This window comes from Papilio polytes, unplaced genomic scaffold (assembly GCF_000836215.1).
Source record: "Papilio polytes unplaced genomic scaffold, Ppol_1.0 DF824292.1, whole genome shotgun sequence".
Lineage (NCBI taxonomy): Eukaryota > Metazoa > Arthropoda > Insecta > Lepidoptera > Papilionidae > Papilio > Papilio polytes.
Genome location: NW_013524912.1, coordinates 689,404 through 713,344, shown reverse-complemented (window position 1 = coordinate 713,344; position 23,941 = coordinate 689,404). Strand labels below are relative to the sequence as shown.

At 34.9% G+C, this 23,941-nt stretch overlaps 1 protein-coding gene across 8 annotated transcripts in view; it reads left to right on the top strand.

Moving 5' to 3' along the window:
* LOC106102765 (polyhomeotic-proximal chromatin protein-like) overlaps nucleotides 1–23,941 on the top strand; it is a 68,374-nt gene that overhangs the window by 31,211 nt on the left and 13,222 nt on the right. For 4 of the 8 annotated variants that reach the window (XM_013282358.1, XM_013282363.1, XM_013282359.1 and 1 more), the window contains 14 exons: nucleotides 2,989–3,661; nucleotides 7,223–7,378; nucleotides 9,936–10,112; nucleotides 11,716–11,847; nucleotides 12,457–12,585; nucleotides 13,548–13,657; nucleotides 15,290–15,434; nucleotides 16,343–16,433; nucleotides 18,308–18,468; nucleotides 18,914–19,066; nucleotides 20,877–21,096; nucleotides 21,324–21,484; nucleotides 21,736–21,836; nucleotides 22,119–22,227. In XM_013282358.1, the coding sequence (XP_013137812.1) occupies nucleotides 2,989–3,661; nucleotides 7,223–7,378; nucleotides 9,936–10,112; nucleotides 11,716–11,847; nucleotides 12,457–12,585; nucleotides 13,548–13,657; nucleotides 15,290–15,434; nucleotides 16,343–16,433; nucleotides 18,308–18,468; nucleotides 18,914–19,066; nucleotides 20,877–21,096; nucleotides 21,324–21,484; nucleotides 21,736–21,836; nucleotides 22,119–22,227 (2,518 nt within the window). The remainder of the gene's footprint in view (nucleotides 1–2,988; nucleotides 3,662–7,222; nucleotides 7,379–9,935; nucleotides 10,113–11,715; nucleotides 11,848–12,456; nucleotides 12,586–13,547; nucleotides 13,658–15,289; nucleotides 15,435–16,342; nucleotides 16,434–18,307; nucleotides 18,469–18,913; nucleotides 19,067–20,876; nucleotides 21,097–21,323; nucleotides 21,485–21,735; nucleotides 21,837–22,118; nucleotides 22,228–23,941) is intronic. The other 4 variants (XM_013282353.1, XM_013282377.1, XM_013282370.1 and 1 more) reach the window with 4 other exon arrangements.

Sequence of the window (23,941 nt, the reverse complement as noted above, 5' to 3'; positions counted from 1 at the left end):
TTCACTATTTACGCAAATTGATTTCAAACAGTTCCTTTTAGAATTAATAGGTTTTATAACCAAAATTGCGTCACTGCAAAGTGGTCACATTGACATTTAAAACAATTCATAGACCAACAAGATTATCTGACACGGTGGGCATAAGTCTAATTAAATAGCTCAGTAGCGCTCCTCTGTTGTTTTCAAAAGTGTCAAGGATTTTTGTTGTACTATAGCTGTCTTGTCATGTTTATTCTTTTCCGTCAAAATCTGTGCCTGTGTAAGTTTTCAATACTTTCTTAACTAACTGCGATAGCAGCGACTCATTACTGACTCTGATAAGCTTGTCACACTATAAACCTAAGCACGATTCCTCTGAATGTTATCAAGAGACCGACACCCGAAGATAATAATTATTCACCGCCATCTATCGTAGTCTACCTTAAATTAGCTTTTACTCGTTCACTTCACGTAATAATATAATTAAATGATGGGAAGAAAAACCAAAGGTTATGAGTAGATGGCGCCAGCGGCAGGTTTCCTTCTGTCATCCATCAAATTTCATACGTCATTGTTAAGAATTAACTTCTTAGGGTTATCGCACATTACGTTAGTCCTTGTCCATTTTCTACCACCGGTCCGCCTCGTGTTCGTAGCGGCATACAACCGCAGCCGCATACCCGCCACCTCGACGTCACTAATTGAGCGGGATAAAAATATAAAAGAGATCATTACGTTTTAAATGGTATTAAGGTTCGCACAAAAATTTATCTTATTACAACTTTTTCAGTGTTGCAACATATGAATATTGTAGGCCAAAAGTTTAAGACCAACTTAATTAAAGTACAAATTAACTTCTCGAGCTTTTCACATTTTATGACGTCTTTATTGTAGAAACCGCAAGTTTAAACTAATTAAGATTTTTTTTGTGAACAAACCAAAGTAAATTCAGGTAATTATAATTTTTAACCAATACATAACAAAAGCAAAGTAATTAATAATAAGAACATTATAAAAAAATGTTACCACTCTACCACCTGGCTCTAGCGCAGCGTTTATCGGTGTTTTAGATGTTTTTATACACTAGCTTTCGTCCGCGTGTGAAAAAGTGAGTAACCTATATTCTTCCAGACTATGCTAAATTTCATCGAGATCCGTTCAGCGGTTTAGGCTACAAATTGTAACAAACATACAACCATCTCAACTTTCGCACTTATAATATTAGCAGAGCGTCGGTGGCTCAAAGGTTTAAGTACTTGACTTGTAATCCACAGGTCTTGAGTTTGAAACCCGTTATGTACCAATGTAATTTTTGATTTTTCAAATATCATATGTACATAATTTACCCGACGTTCTTACGGTGAAGCAAAACATCGTGATGCAACCTGCACTGGGCCAACGTGGTTAACTATGGTCTAGTCACCTTCCCTTAGGGTAGACTTCGAGCCCCTCAGTGAGGACGTACAGTCAGCTGGTAATGTTAAATATTAGTAAGAAGTAAGATTACTATCTTGCTAGATTCACTTGAAAGTAAATAAAAGTATGACTTCTTTAAATAGTCGATACTAACAATAGAATATATTATAATTGATGGATGATGAATGGATTTTGGTTATGTGTGGTCTTAAACTTTTGCCGACAGTGAGTACCGATGTTTTACTTATAATTGCTAGATATTAAAAAGTTAAGGTTTCTAACTCATCGACAAATTGTGACATGAAAAAAATCTAAGCCGATATTTATTTTTATTTTTTTTTTTTCATTTATTTATTTATTTATTTAAAGCTACTCAGCACATGTGCTGATCTTCAGTGGCCATTGAAAATAGATGGCACTAACTAATACATTTTATAGGTACACAATGATATTCTATACATTATAACAACCTTATTCTCCATTACAAAATAATATGTATTATACATTGTCAATATCACACATTTTTGAAAATCAGATTAATTAAAGAGCTATTTATTATTTCGACAATAGCCGCCTAATCTACGTACACTCAATTGTAATATAAAGTTACACGAATTCCCTTTAGTTTTTAGAAAAAACTTTCGGCGACATAATGAAATTTTGAGAATATTTAATTCCCGTTCATAACAATTATGTGGGCCCAAAAATGATTTCTTCGCGAAACGTTATGTTATTCTCCCTTGAATTGATGTATGACGCGATGTCCGCGACGTATAGTTAACTATATATCTTTATCCCGCTCACGCTTAGACGGTGGCGTGTATACCTTGCGGCGTTCGCGAAGCGTTGCGATGCCGGGTGTGCGTGGATTTGACTAATGTGCGTTAACCTTTATTTAGTTTGTAGAAGCATTTTTAAATTTGACAGTCAAAGAATTACAAGTCACATTATTACTACATATAGACCGACAAGATGTCTGATCCGGTGGGCATTAGTGAAACTAAATTGTGATAACTCACTAGCGCCCTCTTTTTATGCCATTTTCCATATCCATGCAGGTTTTATGTATTTCAAAATAGAACCAACCGATAGCAGCGCCTTTCTCACTTGGATATATATCCTTGTTTGACTATACACAGTAACTGTCGTTCATGCGTCGTCTATAGCAAGCTGACAAATTTGACAGAATATTATGATTCTCAATTGACATTGACAGCGTCGCTTTTTTTCAGTATTTTGGTACATTTTTTTAAAGTTATCAAATAATTACATTCGTAATAAAATCTATTTTAATGCTTAACTTAAGTAAGTAGAAGTAATACATTTTAAATATGATATTTCTTGTGACAATTGTTGCTCTGCGTTGTTGTAATTGACAAAATAAGCATATCCATTATTATCATTGTTAGCAAAGTTTTTTATAAATAGTTCTGTTTACTAATCTAAAATCCGAAATGTAAGTTTTACAAAAGTCAATTATTGTGGGCTGTAACATCATTTGTGATGAGTCTATGTGTACTTTAACTTTTTATCGTGCTTCGTCCATTTAGGCTAATATTTTTTACTAAACAGCGTATGGCTCTTTCATTTCAGGACGGAAATAATAGATAGTATTAAAAAAAAGGAACAAGAAAAAGAACAGACTCACACATCAAGTTATCAACAACATTTATCAAAATCTGGAGATAAACATAATTCTGATAAGCAAATTACAAATGCACCAGTAACCCAGCATGTGCCCGTACAGATACTTAGCCAACCACATGGATCTGGCTCAGCCATCCATTCAAACCATTCAAAAGAAGATTCCAAAGATAAAACACTAAAAGTGGCCAATTCAACAACCATAACATTAATAGAAAACGGTGCAACCGCTGCTGAAAAGGATAAAGATAATAATAATTATCCCAAAAACTATTTTTCATTAGAACCCAAGAATGATAAAAAGGATGAAAATAATAAGAACAGTATAACAATAACTAGAACTAAATCAAAGAATTCCCCAGGTAGTGGGCAATCTGAAAAAACTAAGAGCCAATCTAAGGTAACAAAGAGACCTCTGCAATGTTTGGAGACACTCGCAGAGAAAGCAGGAATCACTTTTGAGGACAAATACGAGGCTGCCAATACACTTCTAGCGTTAGACAAACAAAACAACCCTTACAGGAGACCAGAGTTGAAGCAGCCAAAACTAGAACCTGATACTCAGCAATCTACTGAGGAGTATAGATATAGGAACACAAAAGAGGATGATGATAAGTTGCAGGTAAATCAAATTATGAAGCATAAGACATTTTTACGCATGACTAACAACAATCCTGTGTGATCTTATAAAACTGGTTATTGCAAGGTTTTTCGAAGTTAAAAACTGGTTTATCACAAGCTAAAAAATGATAACATTTAATATAAAACTTGCACTGCAAAATACAAAGCTTAATAACCACAGTATTTCAAATAACTAATGTATATTTTGCACTAAGTTTTGTGGTTTTTGAACAAATCTAAACATAAGTCTTAGAAGTAATTAACACTAACGTTTAGGCTAAAGATTGTTATTAAATATGAAATGTACATACATGAGGATTATACATAAAATTGCATGTTGGTGTGGGTGTGTTATAACATTGCTAGGTTTATTAAACAAGGTTCCTTAAAAGGGTTGTAAATAGTTAAAATGTCCATTTATTATCGTTTAAAAAAATGTATATTTAATTGATTGTATAAGATATCTTTTTTTGGGAGCCTTTATTATAAAGAGGTGGTGGTTAATATCTTATAGCTCTAATTATGTTATTTCTCTTTGACATACATGCTTAACACCTTAGGTGCCATGTGTATCTTTGTCACAGTGTCTAGAATACTGTGTATGTGGCCTGGGAGGTATGAATTTCATATGAACTATTTCCCAAGCCACAAGTATCTAAATGTCACATGGATAAAAAAGGGGAACAATGGGGGTGAAAAACAATATATGATATATGTAGTTTTTAACACATTTCAAGAAAAAAATATTGTGTTTTTTTTTAATGCTCACTTAGGGTCTGGCGCTGAAAGTGTTAAATGATACACTAAATTTCTTAACAATTATTTGTAAGAAATTCCTGTTTTGTAATCTAAATAATTATATATAATATAAATAATTTAACCTAATGAATGATGAATCAACTTGAAACATTAAATGCCTTTAAATACCTTAATATTCAACTTTCTCTAGAATAGTATACAAATAGTTGATCTTTATAATGCTAAATTCATGTAAGAAAATAATAATAATTATTATTATTAATGAAGTAATTGAAATTAGTAGGTTATTAAGTTTTCAGTACTAGTTCATTGACAGCATAGGAATTTTGATTGTTCAGATAGTAATTTGTTATAGTAATTTTATTTACAATACTTAAATTTAATTTTGTTGAGATTGTATTATTATTTATTCAAATATCTATTTTTAAGAATAAAAAGATGCTTTGTAATTTTATAATTCTCAAAGTGCAACATTTTAGTCATGTTTCCAATACATGTTTGTGTAGTATTTTAAATACATTTTAAGAAAACTTAATTTTTAATATGCTAACAATGTATGTGTGTGGTATTATCAAGGGCGGATCCAGCTTTGGGGCCAGGGAGGGGGTCACATAGTCGTGGTCAAGTCAAGAGCTTGACAAAATATGTAAATATATTTTGTCAAGGTCTTGACCAACCTGGGGGGGGGACATGACCCCCATGCCCCCCCTGGATCCGCCGTTGGGTATTATGTACAGTAAGCTTATTGCATGATATTGTTAGCGGTGTGGACGCATTACATTTGTCACAGTTCTTTGCAACACGCGTCTTTACTAGTTGAATGACGGCAACAAATATCTTTTTATATAAATTGCACTTTAATTCACGAGCAAACTAAAGAATTCTCCAAGATTTGAAAATTGATTTAAGCGCCATCTAGCGATCTAAAGCGACGTTAAAGATACAGTTAAAAAGTTGTCCTAATGGGCAGTTTTGCAGTATTAACATATAATTGGAATAAAAATCAATTAAAACAATCTTAAAAAAACCTTAAACAATAGAATACTTAAAAAAAGAATATATGTACCATATTTATTTATACTCAAAATGCAATTTTACGAGCTGAAGTGGACTATTATATCAGTAATAGTTAATTAGATATTAAAAAAAAATAACTTCATTTCAATTGTACGATTGTAACGACTTTCCGTGTGAAAACCTTACAAAAAAAACAACAATACAAATTTTCACTTAAAAAGCAAACTTTGAAACTGCAGTGCTCCGTTATACCCACAGTAGGAGAATAATATGTGTAATAAACACATTTAAAAAAAAATTAAAAGAATAATTACACTTCAAAAAGTTATATGGTCAAAGACCATTATTACGCACGTTCCTATAAAAATTTATTAAAACCGTCATAAACAACAAAAATATTTAAAACGTTTATAATGAACATTTGGTAGGGCGATCTGAGAACGGTTGAATCTTCATGGCTTGATAATAAAAAAAAACACTAAATATGTTTGCGCTAAAAACCGGTTCAACTACTTGTATAAAAAAAAAACACAATTATCAAAAGACACGAGAATAGGCACAGCTTTTTCAGCCAATATCGGACCTAGGACAGGTGTTCTACGTAAATGTATAGCAGACGAGCATTTTGGTTACAATTTAACGGTATACAATTATGCGTAGTCCATGACAGCTTGTATAATTTCATTCCGATTTAAAACCGACTAAGTTCACAATCGCTCTGTAACATTCTAGCCTATACCTCAACTGTATATACCTGTGCACTTCATTGCTTTATGGATATTATAAAAGTTGAATTAATTACGTATTTGAATCAAGATTTCAACTATCAATACGTTTGTTTAAAAGTTTATTGTCATCCCTCAAATTATAATTGAAAAAGTAGAGAAAACAATACGTTTTAAAAAGGTCAAATTCCATTGAAACGATCATCAAGGGCCTAGTCTTGATATGTCTTTAACATCTTCGCCGCTATACCAGCGCCTTTTCTCAGTCCAGATAATCTTGTCGCAATATACATACCTATTTCGTGAGCATTGCAAATTGATTCTCTTCGCAAAAATTTCGATTGACATATAGTATGAATTATACTTGATCAGTAAATATTCAACTCCAGCCTCTGTTGCCTCAAGGGGTAGGCAGTACTATTTGTCGAGATCTTGATAGACCTCTCACATAGTTACAACAAGTAAATATTTGCTAGATGAAATCTGAAATATAATTCATTGTTGTTATAATAAAATACGAAAATTCAGCACAATGCAAACGGCTTGCTAACGATATCCAATTCCTGGACAATAGAGTATGTCCTGTTACGTCGACTATTTTCATATTTTTATCAACGACGGTTGCCGTAACAAAGTGTCAACTTCAACTTACACGTTACCGGAACTGAAGCGTCGCAGCCATCCCTTCACTGTTCCGTTCGATGTTGTACAATGCATACTTCAATTTAATACACAACATTATATATTTTTATAGCCGTTTGCTACGCGTTTGTAATACCAATTACAAAGATTCTAATTGTCATTTACCTCCATTTTAAAATTATATCTAGACCTAATTTAACATCTAACTGGATTAACTAAGCAAAGGATCTCTTTAAAGCGTTACAGTGAACTCGCGCCGCAACTCTTAACACATATCCAATTTTAAAATCTAATTTAATTATTACATTGTATTGTACATTTAAAAGAACGCGTTGATGCTTCATATGTGTATCTGGTGTTGGGACAACAAAAGAATATCGGAAGGTGCGGATGTAAGAAGAAATACATTTATATTCCAGATACAGCAGCAATTAATCCAACAGCAGCAACAACAGTTGCATCAGTTGCAACAACAACAATTGCAACAACAACTGCAACAATTCCAACAACAAGCGCTGCAGAGACAGCACCACGCCATACAACAACATCTAAAGAATCAACAAGATCAAGAACTGGTAACAGATTTATTGTACTTCAGTTATTATGTGGAGAGATCTGATGGCCTTGATTCCCAAAAATAGATTTTCGTCCCTTCTAATGGCAATTAAAGATAACAACAGTGTCAAAAATGCTCAATTCGCTTTGGTAAACTCAGTATTCGTCTTGGGGCGGGGGTTCCCAAATTAGGTAGATGTCTAAGTAGAAACTAACGAGTAATTCAGTTGTTGTCAAAAGCAGATTGTCATCAATTCAAACGTTTCACAGAAACGGTGGAAGTAGGCACTATAAGTTAGAGAAGATACAATTAAATCCGATTCACCGTTTTTAAAGGATTTAACTTCTAATTCGAGCTAAAGCAAAATCTAATTACCTGATTGATTGATCTCATTAGTGTAGCTTAGAAGCCGCTGAACAGCTGGAAGCAATCACAGACGTTACCAGTACTATAAATACATAGATTATATTAAAAAGTTCTTTGGTGATATTCCCAGAGGAACCCTCTAAGTTCAGAAACACCTTGGTTAGTCTTTAAAAAATATATACTAAACTCAGAGTTGTTAAGTGATCACTAAATTAGGCATTTAGTGTGAGCGCGCTCAGCGACTGCTTAACTAACAGTCAAATGGAATTGAGTGTTTTGTCGCTAACACTACGCTCACTGTTGATTAATGTTTAGGTATTAAGGGTAATTTTAGTGTAGCTTTTTTATGAAAAATATACACTGGAGGCTTATGTAACCGATTAATTCGCAGTTAAAATCCGGTGGAATGGAATAGGTTAAATAGAGGTAACTCAGCTATAAAAATATATTAAACACAAACATTTGTGGGAATAATTTTTTGTGTTACTCTTATGGACGAAAGCAACTATCCATACAATAAGTTTTCACCGCCGAAACGTACAAAACTATGTTGTCATCTCTTTCATTCGCCATGATAAAACTGAGATAACAATATGTCTTTGGACTGGTGTCTCGAGAGTGGAAACACAAAAGGGCTGTCCCTTAGTTATCAGATCTCAAAATATAATAATCTGATTATAGTTCACGCAACGAGAATACTAACGCTAACGCATGTAACATACTAACAGTAGGTTTTGATTGCTTGACACTTATATTGACGTATGTTATCTCTGTTTCTCCAATGGGAAAGTGAGGGATGGCAATATGTATCTATACAAGTGTCGCTTTCGAAACCCACATTAAGATAGACTTACTAATTATACGCAAAGCACTCCTCTGTAGCTAATAAATAACACATCCACGCCTCATATCTCGATGATCTAACGATGTTTTTATTTGTAGCACATAAAAAAACTAATATATTTGTACTATCGGGGAATCTGTCGGTGTTCCACCTTCAAAGCTACAGTCGTTTTAATGTTTTATATGTATTCCAACTTCGAATTTCATTGGCTACTTGTTCGTTTATGAAGTTAATTTCTCAATCTTATAAAATAAAAAAAAACTTTTAAATGTCGGTCAGTGGTGCACAGCTAGTTGCTTTTTATTATTATCTAATTGGTTAATTGTAATGAGAGGCTTCGTTTTAAGGAATAGGGCAAATATTCTGAAAGTGGAACACCTCGAAACGCTCTGACTGTACATGTAAATAGTATTTAAGATAGTGTAATATGACGCGCCATTATAAATGCGAATTTAAGATTGTATGTTATTGTAAAATCTCGAACTAGAAATCTTAACAGTTACCGGTAAAACCAGTTAACTTTAGTAAAAGTCTAAAACTGAAATCACACGGCGCACACCTTTTACTAAACCATCACACAACTATTGTGCGGTTGTCGATTGTTTCGCAGCCAATTCAGTAGTTTAGCAAAACTAAAAGTCGAGTAGTGTGCCCACCTCCATAGAAGCTCATAGGAATCAAAGCGAAAGTAAACAGTTGTGCGATAGTTTAGTTTCAGGTGTGCGCACACTGTAAACTTATGAGACTTTAATCAGAACTATTTTAAAGGTAACTCGTAGGACAGTTGTTCGGGCCGTAACAGTAACATATACTTTATTAATTTTATATCGACTAACCTATCTCAATTATTGAAAGGAAAGAGCATAGTCAATATTATGTACTGATTGAAATGTTTGTATAGCTATAGATAGATAAGAATAATATTTATAAATTTTTAATCAACAATTCCTTTCGGTTTTCAATTTTGTTGCTTAGTCAAGTTTTAGTTGTTATTATAGCATTGTTCGGGAAGTTATATCTTTTGTGTAAAGGAGGAAAATTGAACGCTTCACACTAATACTTGTTGGGTTTACTTAAAATTGTAATAATTATAGAGACTTTAGGATCAGAAGAAACATGATTGCATGTGTTAAATTAAGAACCGTGGTTATATGCTGAGTAAACGAATATGTATGTATTTAAGATGTTGTCGACTTTAACAATAAGTTGGTTACTAACATTTATAATATGGCTTTATTTATAATGACTGCAAAATATAGAAATTGTTTATACAGCGATCTGTGCACAACTATTATGTCCATTTGTACATGTTCAAATAGTAAATATGTGATCTATTTAAATGCTAAATCAAAACCTTTGCTTACAGATGCAGAAACAATACCAACAGCAGCAGCAACAACAACAGCAACAACAACAGCAACAACAACAACAACAACAACAACAGCAACAGCAACAACAACAACCGCAGCAGCAACAACAATCAGCGCAGAAACCTGACGTACAAGTGACTCCGCAGCAAGATATATCTCAAAAGTTCTTACAGGTATTTAATAAATTTAATTTCTATCATATCAATAGAAAAAGTAGGCTAAAATAGTGGCGGTCGTAAGAAATACTAGATATTTTCGGAAATTTTTGGTGCACCGAAACTGTTAGAATGTGAGTGTTAGCATATGGAAGTGACCGGTTCAATAATTGGAGAGGCAACTCAATTTGAAGAAATTTTTTGATGTTGTAAAGACAAAAGACAACTTTTTACTTAAGTTATCATGGACGTTATAAAGAGTATAGACATGGCAGGGTACCATAAGTACAGCACAGTCTAGTCGAGGTTCCAATCGCAGTGCATGTTGCTAAGAGCGGTAATTATGATTTACTCCGTGCTATCTAAAGATTTCCAGGATGAGGATGTTGCTGATGGAGAGCCGCCATCTTAACAATAGCTGCTTCTTTACTAACCAAGACCAGCTTTTTCCTTTAGATAAATTTTAGACTTGCGCAGTGAAAATAATGTTTCGTAACTGTTAAAAGTCAATCAATACAATCAAGTGAGTTATTTTGAGGTACGTGGCAATCGACAAGGGTGTTTTCATTATATGGGGATTATGTAAAAAATTCTCCTACCTCCCGACATTACAAAGATAAATGTATCGTTTGCGTTTGATTTCTCAGTATTTCCAGCGATATCAAACGTATTTGTATGTTTTTCATTGCTATTTTTATCCTTCTATTCTGACTATATTCTAGAAACACCCATATTTTTGTGTAGGTTGTGATATTGCCAGTCCTTGTATAAAATCGTTAAAATGTTTAGTCGTTGTCGGGACCTCGTCAGTGTCGATACGTTTTCGCGTCTTCGTCTCCTCTAAAGCAAATCTCGCGAATTTCTTCATCATGGCTCCTAATGATGATTATCACCTTACTTACATCATTCTTATAATTTACGTTTTCTTTAAACTTTGTGCTACCCTATACATTGTTTATCTCTTCTTTCAATTTTACTTACGGCTATAAATTCATTTATAGCCTTAAGTATATTCGTTCATTTCGTCAGTTTTTTTTTTATGTTTTTCTTTTTCAATACAACCATGGAAGAAAACGAACTTCAAGTTATCAGTTATTTCATGATTATTTCACGTCTAATGGTAAATGTTGTTTAACTATTTTATATATGTACTACAAAGGTAGAGGAAGACCGAAGAAAGTATGGATGGATTGTGTGAAAGAGGATATGCTTAAGAAAGGAGTGGACTCAGATATGACGGCTGATAGAGATGTATGGAAGAGCAGCACACACTGTGCCGACCCTCCGTAAGGGAAAGGGCAAGTGAATGATGATGTGCTAACATTTTATCATTTAACTACAAGAGAATTGCTTTTATGAGTTACGTGACAAATGAATTATTTTCCTCTGCCACCCAACTTTTCTTCGTACCACTCGCGTTTTTTACTTTAAAATGAGTTAACTGTAAAATTGGCTGTACCATATGGTGATAACTAATATACTCGTAGAAGACGTCAGAATAAACCAGTTATTAATTTTAAGACACAAATAAATGTTGGTGTAGATCCATCCGAGATTGTTAAGGATCTTCAGAATAAGGAGTTAAATATGGAAGAATAACATATACTTTCCACCCATTCAGCCCGTGCACACCCAACAATTCAACGTACCTGGAATAGGAGAGATCAATCTAAGCTTTCTGCCGTCTCCTCAAACCAATTTGTTCTTCGAGAAGAACAAGGCTACCATACATACGGATATAAAACAACAACACGTAAGTTACAATATACTTAAAACTTTTCATAACTTTAAACTAGCGCTTTATGTGTATGTCAAGGTACATAGTTGTATAGATGTTTGAATGTTATAGTCAAAAAATATTTTACTGTGGATTTCCTCTGACGAAAATTTATTGCCATCATCATTTTACTAACAACTAATGTGATTTTTTGCCAGTGGAATTTCACGGTTTAGTTCTTTTCTTTATGTTGCATGAAATTGTTTATTGTACTTACATTGTAACTGTCGTCAGTAAAAGAAAATTAATTTTACAATCTACTCAAATTTAGAAATCTGAGCGTATTAACCAAAGTAATAATCGCTCTTATTTTAAAACTTAATTGAGATGAATTAATGAAAAATAAATAACAAAAATACGTTATTTCTATTTAATAATTATTAATCTAAATAACATTAAAAATCAAAAAAATCAGGAAAAAAGAGATATCCTTTAAAGATATTATTAAAAGGTTATTTCGTTCACAAAAGTATAAACAAAAGTAAACGAATTGAAGTGGGACATTCTTTTTTTTAATTGTTAAAAAAGAAGATAGCAAAATTAGAAAGGGGCGTTGTGCATGAGTATGTTGCTTGTCTGTTCCAGTTAGTAGAGGGTCAGGGTCAGTCTCAGGTAGTACAACAGCAGATTAGCATGGCCCAGCACGAGCCTACACAACAGCACCACCAAACGGTCACCGTTGTGTCTTCCATGCCTAGCAGCATGGCACACCAGGTATGCGCTTCGCTTCATATCACCCCAGAACTCCGCTGCACTGATACTTGTATATCCATCTCTTATATTCTTTCTAAAAAAACAGAGACAGTATCAAGTGTCTGCAGTTGAGATCCACATGCTGTGCGAGTATGTGCACTTGAGGACGTTTTTATACTAACCATTTCAGTGTTCTTACTTACAATGCAATTAAGTCGAAAAGTAGTCATTAATAGTTTTTCGAGTATTCTACCAGTTAAATGTGCAATCATTTTTTTTCTATTTGATCGAAAATGTTACGTTTCTTTGACAAGTTTTTAATTTAATTGCATTGTGAAGTATTTCACCAATATGGGAAGACATAAATATCCTCGACTTCGTGTCGTTTCTGCGCAGTTCGCGAGCAGTAGGCGCATGCGCGCATACTGACGTGGATGTCCACTTAGATGCACGCTTCTCGCTATTGTATTGTCTAGTTATTTCTATGTGTTTCTATAAGTACTCAATATAGCAACTCATTGGTAACATTAATGATGCAACACTGGGACATATAATGTTATGAAATATGCTTCATCAGCAGTAATCTAATATTAAAACTGCGAAAGTTAAGATGGATGGATGGATGTGTTAGAGTTTGTAGCCTAAACTGCTGAACGGATCTCAATGGAATTTGGCATACATGTTTAGGGTAGGCTGGAAGAACACAAAGGCTACTTACTTTTGTTCTTTTACTTCCACATGAACGGAGTCGTGGTTAAAAGCCATTGTTTAATATTTATTTTAACTAACTAATTAATAGAAGCAATCATGATGCTTATTAATAACTTAAAAACGCGTCGCATCGCTTAGTGGAATTTAGCAGTTACAATCAGTAGCATAAAACTTTACAACTTATTCAACTGGAAAGATTAAAATAATCTCAGTGATTGAATAATTGAACGGTAAAGGAGTGGTAAAGTCAATTAAAGATAATTTGGTAACAGGTGCCGCAACAACCCCAGACCAGCGGGATACAGCAGCAAGCCAGTGGTATCACTACCATGCCACCATTGCCGAGCCTGCCGGCGACCACGGCCCATCCTCAACAACTTAGGTACCGTTTTCATTCATTTAAATCCCACCAGGTCACTATACGTCCACACTGCGCTCGAAGCATACCCTAAATTAGGGTAGTTAGGCAACCATGCTGGCCCATTGCGTGTTGGTTGTCTTCACACATATCTTTTGAATTTCTTCGCCGATACGTGCAGGTTGCATCATGATGTTTCCTTTATCGTAAGAACGTCGGCTAAATTACGTGCATATGAAATTCGATAATCACATTGGTACATGGCGGGTTTCAAACCCAGGACCTTTAGATCACAAGTCAAGTGCTTAAACCCCTAAGCACCCACGCTCTTCAATCATTCAATTATCTTATGTAAAAAAGGTAGCTAACTTAATTGAACCCAAGATCTATGGTTTATTATTTAACTGTATCAAAATAATTTATATAATAATAATGAGATCGTATCATATCTTGGCGGCTCGGAATCTCGGAGGGTCGGCGCGGACAATTTTAGATGTACGAGGATGTAGAGATGCATCGCGCTGATGACCCGCGGACATCAATTTGTTTGAAATCTTACGCCCTTATCCATTTAGTAATTCATATAATCCATTCGTCAACTTCATCTTTCAGTTACACTAACTTTTTAGTAATTTCAAACTTCTTGATACTTTGTACTCCCAGAAACTAAATCATTTTAGTCCATCAATCCAGTAACTTCGTTCTTCTCGTAATTTTTGCATTATTTTTTTAAGATATCTCCAGGATTAAAACAATGCAACTTCAACATAATATCCAAGAGCCAATAAACTAATGGTTTGGTGTACGGACTACCGATTTTGCGGTCGAGGGTTCGAATCCTGCAATTCGACTATTGTGAACCATATCCTAGCACAAGCTTAGAGCTTAGTTGGAATGGTTAAAGGAAATATTAGTAAATTAACAAAAAATCTACTAATATTTATAATAATTAAATATTAATGTGATGTACTAAAAATTAAAAAAAATATCGCACTCATGTGGCGATGATACTTAGCCGTTGTTATTCACAATATATCTCAATTAGTTTACGGATAGCAAAAGTTTTAAGTATTTATTTTAATATTTAATCATCGATAATCTATTATGTAATTAAAGTTAATTTGTTTTCAAATTAAATAACGATGTTTGCTATAAGATACCTATAATGATTTGCAACAGTTTAGAAGTTGTGTCCTTTTTTTTTATAACATAAGGTGGCAAAATGGCGCCAAAATGGCGAAGCGACCGCTGCACATAGACATCCGCGATTGCAGATGCGTTGCCTACCCTTATCCGACGGAGGAGGAAACGCACATAATGAGGACTTTGCCCCTTCCTATGCATCTCCTCTACCGTCAAATCCACTTCCCCTTCCCATCCTCTCCTTATAAGAAAAGGGTGGTAAAGAGAAAGGGAGTTAAATTAGGCCTCCGGCACCACACTCATCAGACTGTACACGGCATTGGTACCATTTGACGGCTGTATTCTGTGTGGTCGTGGTATTACTGGAGGCGTGCCGGCCTGCACTGCTAACATGTTAAAGCGGGCACTACCACTGTTAAAGTGTTGTTACTTTAACAGTGGTAGTGAGTTAAACTGTTACTTTTTGGTTAAGCCTTATGTGATGTGTGATTACATTTGTGTGTTTATTCGTAGCACGGACTGGGGCGGTCGCGTGCAAGTGATACAGCAGCCGTTGCAGAATAGCAGCTATCTTCAACAACTCTACAATGCTCAAACACCACTCCTCATGCCGGGGAACATCGCTCTGCATCCAGGCTTAAACTCTCAGCCGATACAGGTAACATATATTGATTTTACAAAGTGAATGGATGGATTGTATGTAAGATAGGAGAGAAGTCGAATATGATAGCTGAGAACACGAACATCACCATTACCATCACCACCAGCTCACTATATGTCCCCACCGAGGGGCTCGGAGCCTACCTTAAATTAAAAGGGTGATTAGGCCATATCTTCGAATTTCTTCGCCGAAATGTGCAGTATCACAATGTTTTCCTTCACCGTAAGAAAGTCGGGTAAATTATGTACATATGAAAATTCGAAAAATCGAAAATCACATTGGTACAGCGGGATTCGAAACCAAGACCTACATTTACCTAGATTATAAGTCAAGTGCTTAAACCACTGAGCCATCGACGCTCTCGAGAACACGAACGTGTATTAATAATTACTTTTTTAATTAAAATATTTATATAATTCTTAACTTTTAATGACTTATTTGAATTAAAATGTCAAGAAAGTAAGCAAAAATAAACATACAGACGAATTGAGTACCTCTTTTTGGGAAGTCGGTCAAAAATAGACTCCATTGTCAACTTCGAAATATATTATTGAAAAATGATCTTCAAATTACTGAATATTTTTAAGAATTATTTAAATCGACACGGGTATTATTTATGTGGTCAAATCTTATAAAACTTTTGATAAATATTTTCATCTATCTATACTTAATATTATAAAGAGGAAAGATTTTTATTTTTGTATGTATTGAAATAACTCAAAAACTACTGGGTCGATTTTAAAAATTCTTTCACCGTTAGAAATGTAATTTATCAGTGAGTAACTATAGGCATATTTTTTTTATTTTAGTCGCGGAAAGTCACAAGCAACAGCTTTGAGATTCTTACTATTGTGGAAAACAGTCATAGCTTATGGTTAATTATTATTTTTTTGTTTCAAATAAAGGTAATAACGGCCGGTAAGCCATTCCAAGGGAACCAACTGGCGCCGCACATGCTCACCACTCAAGGAAAACCTGTCTTGCAAGGCCAAACAGGTAAGTCGTTTATTTTGTTTTCAATTTTTTAAATTTCTATTATTGATATACACAGATAATAATAATACACAGAACAGATTAGTTAAATTTAAATTACGTATTCCAAATATTTAAATCTACTTAGATTTTATATTTTAACAGAAAAACATGAAAACTCTCTATTGTATTTTCCCTTAGTCTTAATTGTACATTTATATAAACAAAGCTTCCATTAGTCCATTACCGATAAGATCGAGTAAACATTTCTTGTAATTTCTCAGTTGACAGATCAAGGAAAAAATATCTTCTCCTAATTGGGTGTTCTTCCAATATATATTGTAACGTTGATAAATAAAATGAGAACACAAAATACAACTTAATTTATTTAATACGAAATCTATTTTGTACATTTTTTTAATATGTGATGCGCGTTCTTGTTAATATAACAGTGTGGTAGTGCCCGCTTTAACATGTTAGCACTGCAGGCCGGCACGCCCCCACTAATACCACGACCACACAGAAGACACGCGTCAAATGGAAGCAATTCCGTGTACAGTCTGATGAGTGTGGTGCCGGAGGCCTAATTTAAGTCCCTTTATCTTTACCACCCTTTTCTCATAAGAAGAGGATGGGAAGGGAAAGTGGATTTGACGTAGAAGGAGATACATAGGAAGAGGAAATATCCTCTTTATGTGCATCTCCTCCTCTGTCGGATAAGGTAGGCAACGCATTTGAAATTGCGGATGTCTATGGGCAGCGGTCGCTTCACCATTTTGGCTTCAGGTGGCCGCTTGCTCGTTTGCCACCACACCAAAAAATACATCTGCTTCTGATGAGAACTTCTGCACTATTCAGTTTTGTAGTGAATTTTACAGGTCTAACTGCTTATCAGGATCCAGGTTCAAATTACTTCAAACTTTGAATGAATTCGTTGTGATTGTTTCAAGTCTCGTGATTGGTTGAATATGTGAATGTTTGTGAATGGCATACATTGTTTATTATTTTATTTATTTAATTGGCATATTTTATCGGATTTATTTTAATGCTTCTTCTTACTGCCGCACGGTTTTTGTACATCAATAGATGGAATTTTCTCATGTAAAATATATCGAGGGCCCTTAGTGACCACTTGTTGCAACTGCTCCACTCAGAGGCTAATTGGTCACTTGGGGTGATCCTTAGTGTAGATTAAGAAATCCACACTAAGAGAGAGCTCTTAAAAACTGTTCGTGGCATAAAAGTGCGGCAGTTAAGGGGGGATTGTTTGTCAAAGCGGTATTGCAGGCTTAGGGCTGACAAACGCTTTATTTGTCTGCCATAATATACGTCGTTAGAGCTTATTGTTTCGGCTTACACGCATTTATTATTTTTTGATCACTAATGCGATTAGGGTACTTTATATCTCTACATATATTGAGAGGAGTATCTTACGAGTATTGTGATCTTTAGGTTATAATTGCAGTTGGAACTGATATGAAATTTTAATATCTTATCTTTCCTATCGCCATTTTCGTATAAGTAGCTTTTGTATGGTAGTCATTAAGCATGTACTTTTATGGTAGGATAAATGTTATATGTTTTATTCAGTCACAACCTTCTTCGTACAAATTTAAACTCAGTTGCTATTGACAAAACTTTTTTTTTTACTAAGAGATCGCGTATACATACTATATCGTCAACCGATGAAATGTTCTAAGTGGTATCTTAGTTAAGCACTAGTTAAATTATTTAAAAAAATGAAAAAAGACTTCGCTTCGCTTTTTTGCGTCTTGTACATTAATAATCCATTGTAAAAAATAATGCCTCTAATTGAGAGGAAAACGACGGGTTTGAATTTTGTACGAGGCGGGTTCATTTAGTATAAGCCGTTACTAAAGGCTAGGGTTTTTAAACAGCGCCGTTCCCGGGTTATGCGACTATTCCAACAACGCAGAACCAAACGTTCGTCTTCAGTCCACTCGGCGTTATCAACTCGCAGTCCAGCATCATACCGACGCACTCACAGCCCACCGTGTCCGGCATTGGACAACAACAAAAAACTGCTGATATTCATAAGGTAAGATTTTTTCCCCAACAGACTATGGTAAATTACAAACTGACATTTTAAGTTCCGTTCCACGCAACATATTATAAGCTAAAACTGCAGCGGCATTTTGTTTTCAGTGTTTTGTTTTTTTTATTAGGCCGTTGTCTTGTTCATAGGCGGGTCTAACTAATTTAAGGTTATAGGGATTTTGTGAATAGTTTAGAGCTCTAGGGTTGTAGTGGAAACGTTCCTTTCTCTTCGCGCTTGATACCACGAGGTCACTTCGGCGTTCCGGGTTAGATTTCTGGAGGTATCAAAGATAACAGCGTTATTTGAGAACTAGCTTTTACCCGCGACTTCGTACGTCTAAGCTAAATTTCATCGATATCAAGCAGTTCTTAGTTTACGCTATAACAAACATCCGTCTATCGATCTAAACTTTCGCAGTTATAATATTAGTATGATTTGTGAATAGGTGATAAGTGGTAGCAAGGTTGCTAGCGCTAAGGTGACAGGTGCAACCGGCAGTGGTCAAACGGTGCCCGTTCATGCCCAATGCGTCCAAGTATCGCAACCGGTGCTCGGAACTCAACAACCAACACAAGCCCAAATCATCAGCCCGTTACAGGTAACACTCCTCACTTTACTACGTTCTATCTATACGTACAGTCGAGGACTTATTTCCTAACGATTTTCGGTGAAAATTTAACGATTAAAATTTGATTATATTGTAGGGTCAATTTAAAAGATCATATTTAAGAACCTTGTAACGGCGGGCATAAAATAATATTTCTTTTATCGAAGTTAGAACAGCACAATTGGTTAACTTTTTTACATCTTGATTACGTATTCCTGTTGTAAAAAAACCCGAAATATCGTTATAATGTTATCAATAAAAATAAATAAACTTGAATAATTAAAATAATTTTATCAAATTATTAAACAAATTTGAATGTCGATAATGTTGTTAAAAAATTAATTATCCTACTAATATTATAAATGCAAAATTTAGGTGGATGGATGAATGGATGTTTGTTCGAAGGTATCTCCAGAACGACTCAACTGAATAAAATTAGGATTGACTATGAATTAAGATTTTTTTTTACATTATTTTTACATTAATTTACTATAGAAAATAACAATGAAACAAGATTCGAATGACAATTTTTTTAAATAAAATTACAGTATTTGCTAGTGTTTTTTTTTTTTTCAAAAAGTAAATTTAATTCACATGTGTTTGATGTTTGTATTGATTCATTTACTAATTGGTGGTTTTATTAGTCACCATACTGTGAAGATAAAACTAACAGATGTCAAACATGATTTATTTTATTGGTTGCACTAAACGTGGACAGTAAATTTTTTCTTTGTAACTGTACAGTTTGGTAGGACAAAAATGTCCTCGACTGTACCTTCATTCGCCATTACTAAAGCGAATTTGTTATGAAAGCAGCGATCATACATTTAGCGAGGGACGTAAATTTATACTTTGACGCGACTCCAGACTATTTATTGATTTGTGTTATAGACGTTTTCTTAAAACAGCGCTGCCCACTTTGTTTGTTACAATCTACCTTTATAACTTACACTTGTTTTCTCTAACATTGGTAACATCATCTTTCTATACTTTGTTCTGGCTATATTCATTGTGAAAATTGTGCAAGTTACTTGTACAAAATGAAGCGCATCTCATCAAGGAATAATTGCTTGGCTTTATTGAATATTTCTTATAATTGTTTTAACATGAAGCTGTGTTGCATTAAAAGGTAGTAACATATTTTTGTTACATTTATTTGTGTGAAAGCAATTGCGATTTTTTTTTCTCATTTAGCGTGCCATGATCAGAACGCAATTGTTTATTTATATTGTGTACAAGAGGTCGCCCACGACTTCGTCGGCGGGGAATTAAAAAAAATGTCCAATATATTCCCGCATGCATCAGCTACCATCCCGGTCAGTCCCGTAAAGATCAGTCCAGTCATTTCGGAGATAGCGATTTTATCAGCACGGAATTTAAAACGTAGCCTATTATCTTCACCTATATGTCAGCTATACTTCCGTCAAAATCGGACAATCCGTTTCGGAGTTTGCCCGAAGCAAATGCGGCTTGTAGACAGACATTTTTTTAAATAGCTACGCAAATAAGTTCGCGGTATTTTTTTTTTATGTCGCCGCTTATATCATTTTAACGCAACTGCGAGTGAAGTCCGCGCTTTCGGAGGTCGTGAAGCGGACCTGAGCCGGGTTGACGAGGAGCGGACCAATGCGCGGTTAACAATAGTTCGGTTTTAAACCGTTCACCAGCAAAATCGGGACGCGTTGCAAGTGTATATCTTGAAAAATAGTAAATAGACCTGTAGCTTATATAATTGACGTATGTTTTATAAATCGGCGTTAACCCACTCGGGATAGTTTGGCTTCTTATGATTTAACATTAGTGTTCGGTGATTCCCCAGACTGGAGGGCAGACGATGCAGTTCGCTCCGTGGCAGATCTCGGGCGCTCTCCCCCAAGTCTGGACCGGGGGACTGCAGGCGGGGACTTTGCCCACCGGGGGACTCCTCGCCCCCAACCCAATATTCATAAGGGGCACCCAACCAGAGGCGACCCCATCAATGTTTATTCAACATTCGCCTCAGAATAACGTTCAACAAAACAGTTAGTACCTTTTATATTGTACGTATATTTAGGCCCCTACACTGATAATAATATGTACCAATTATAAATATATTATTTTATATTTCATTAGATTATTTTATTATCTGGTGTGTTTAAAATGCGAATTGTTAGCATTGCGCATTGCGAAAATATTCTGACATTGCGAAATGTATGTATTAGGTGTTCACTTAGTACTTAATTGTAATTTTTTTCTTAATTTGGTGTAGACACGAGCGTGGCCGCCACTGCGACTACGGCGAAGCCCCGGGCATCATCCGATGGGGCTACGAAGGCTGCTCGTCCGCTGTCTAACATCTTACCATCGGGAGGAATTAGACCTGCCTCTTCGGTCTCCACGCAGACTGGCACAAATCAGTCTCAAAGCCAGGTAAAAAAAACATTAAACACAAATTATTCAATATCTATGTATTTGGGATTTGTTTTAAATTTTACTTGGTTTAGTAATTCAATTAAAGCATCACAATCCTAATAAATAGAGGTAAGAATTGATAAGGCGATTGAGGGTTCGAATCCCAGCATAGGTGCCTAGAGTAATGGGAATGGTTATAAGAAATTTAAAAAAAATCTGCAATATTAGTTTATTTAATAAGAAGATGTGTACAATACTGTTGACTTTAGGGTAAGCACCGAGGCAAGCAAGGCGTTCGTTCACCGGCGCCTTCTTCCAAACAAGATGCAGCCAATCAAACCGCTAACAAAATGCAACAACATAAGCAATCGTGAGTATACCAAGAATTGTTTTCAGAGTTCCATATGTGTTTCCTTGCACTTTTACGGGTTAGTTACATCACTATATAACGTGCACAGTGAAAATAATTGCGTATTTATCCGCAGTATATCGCAAATTTTTCATATCTCAAGTTATAAATATAATCGAAGAGCTAATACGATTTTACTGTTGGAAACATTTCATTATAATAACCTCCGGTACATAATAAAAGCATTAACATTACTAACACTCAGAGTATGATAATTTAGTCTAATAAATCTTGTGTTTCCAGCCTTCTGGTGATGAACTCCAATGGCCAGATGACACAAGTCACGAACATTCAAGAGAAAGCGACCACAAAGAATCTGCAGCAACAAGCTATAATGCAACAAGCCATACAGGTCACCATAGTTATGTTCAACATATGGGTTTTTGTAATCGAAAAATATCCCATTGGGCTCAATGGAATATTTTTACCCCCGCCCTTCTCTCATGTACAGTCATGTTAATGATAATTTTATGAGTAAATATATATATTAATTCTAATAATTTAATAAATGAAATGAATAAAGGAATGTTATTTATTTGCAAAGAAAAGGCAAACTGTTTGTTATTACCTCTCGAGTTAATATTATAGACAAATTGTACATTATACTAAAACATTACTGGTAGAACACTTTTTTCACATAACTTTATAAAATTACTCTTATTTTGCAAATTCATTTCATTTTATCTCACAATTTTGCATAAAATAACTGAAAAAGTGACATTTCGTAATGGCCGCCAGGAATGGCATTTGACGCTCCTCTCCTTAATTGGCGTTGAATCGAAACAATGTATAATTAACATGCAACTTTTACAACTGACTGTACACGGTACAACTAATTGAATAGAATAGAAATTCGTCCGATTTTAGAATCATACGATTTTACGATTTTGGAATCGGACGAATTTTTATTCTGTTACACGAAGTTCCGGAATTTCGCTATACTGAATTCCTATTCTTCCGATTCTAATTTTAGGGGAGGCAAAGTGGCGATTCTGGGATTTACTCCTTGCATCCAAATATACTCCTATCACACTTAGAAAGGCTCTAGAAAGGCATGGTTTTGGGGCATCCCATTCAGATAAAAGAATCTATTGCTAGAAATTGTTGCGAGTTAGCTCCAGGCAGAGTTAATTACATGCAGAAAAGTTTACAATTCAGTTATCCAATCATTTACACTCTACATAACGAAATGATAGAGTAATATTAAGAAAAACGTCCTGGTGACACTGTCGAGTGGGTTGAAATATAGACTTATCTGATTTTTATTACTCTGCCTTAGCGCTACCCTCACGCTACTCTCTACGGACTTTTTCAGACGATAGTTAAGTCGGGCGCTTAATATGTATGTACATGTATGGTGGTGCGCACATAACACGGTTATGTTTTATATAATAAAGTCTTGACTGCCCGAACCGAATAAATTATGAGCCGATAAAGTCTGCAGTTTACATGGGTTTTAATTAGATTAGCCTCTTGGGTACAGTTTGTTGTGAAAGAATTGTGCAAAACCTCAAAGTTTTACTTACCTAACTCGCAGCTAGGGAAAACAAATGAATGACGTCAAATGTACCCAAAAGTTTTTATTTTGACGTCTTAAAAACGTGACCCGCTCCCCGAGGGAAGAAGTGAATGACGTCAAATGAGGGGTTTAAATAAATTGATAATCAACCTTTTCCTTATTCAGTTTTAACTGGCAGTCCTAACAGTGCGGCTCGATATGGACCGTAGACGTTTGACTAAACGTGTAAAACGCGCGACTAAAATAATCTATATCGGAAATCATATGCAAACCCGTCTACAAAAGGTAGAATATATCCCATTGGGCTGTTTGACTAAACTGACAATTCTGAAATACGCTGAAATACAATTATAATTTGACCAAATAAGCTATACTTCAGGCCAAAACAATCGTCGTCAGCCTTTATAAATCCACTAAAAAAACAAAGCCATTGCCCAGAATTGTGATACGATGGATTTATAATGGATATCTGTTCCTGATGGTTGCGGAGAAATAAAACTCGCAAAGATTGTATTTTAATTTCTTTCGTAATACTCTACAGCAGCAG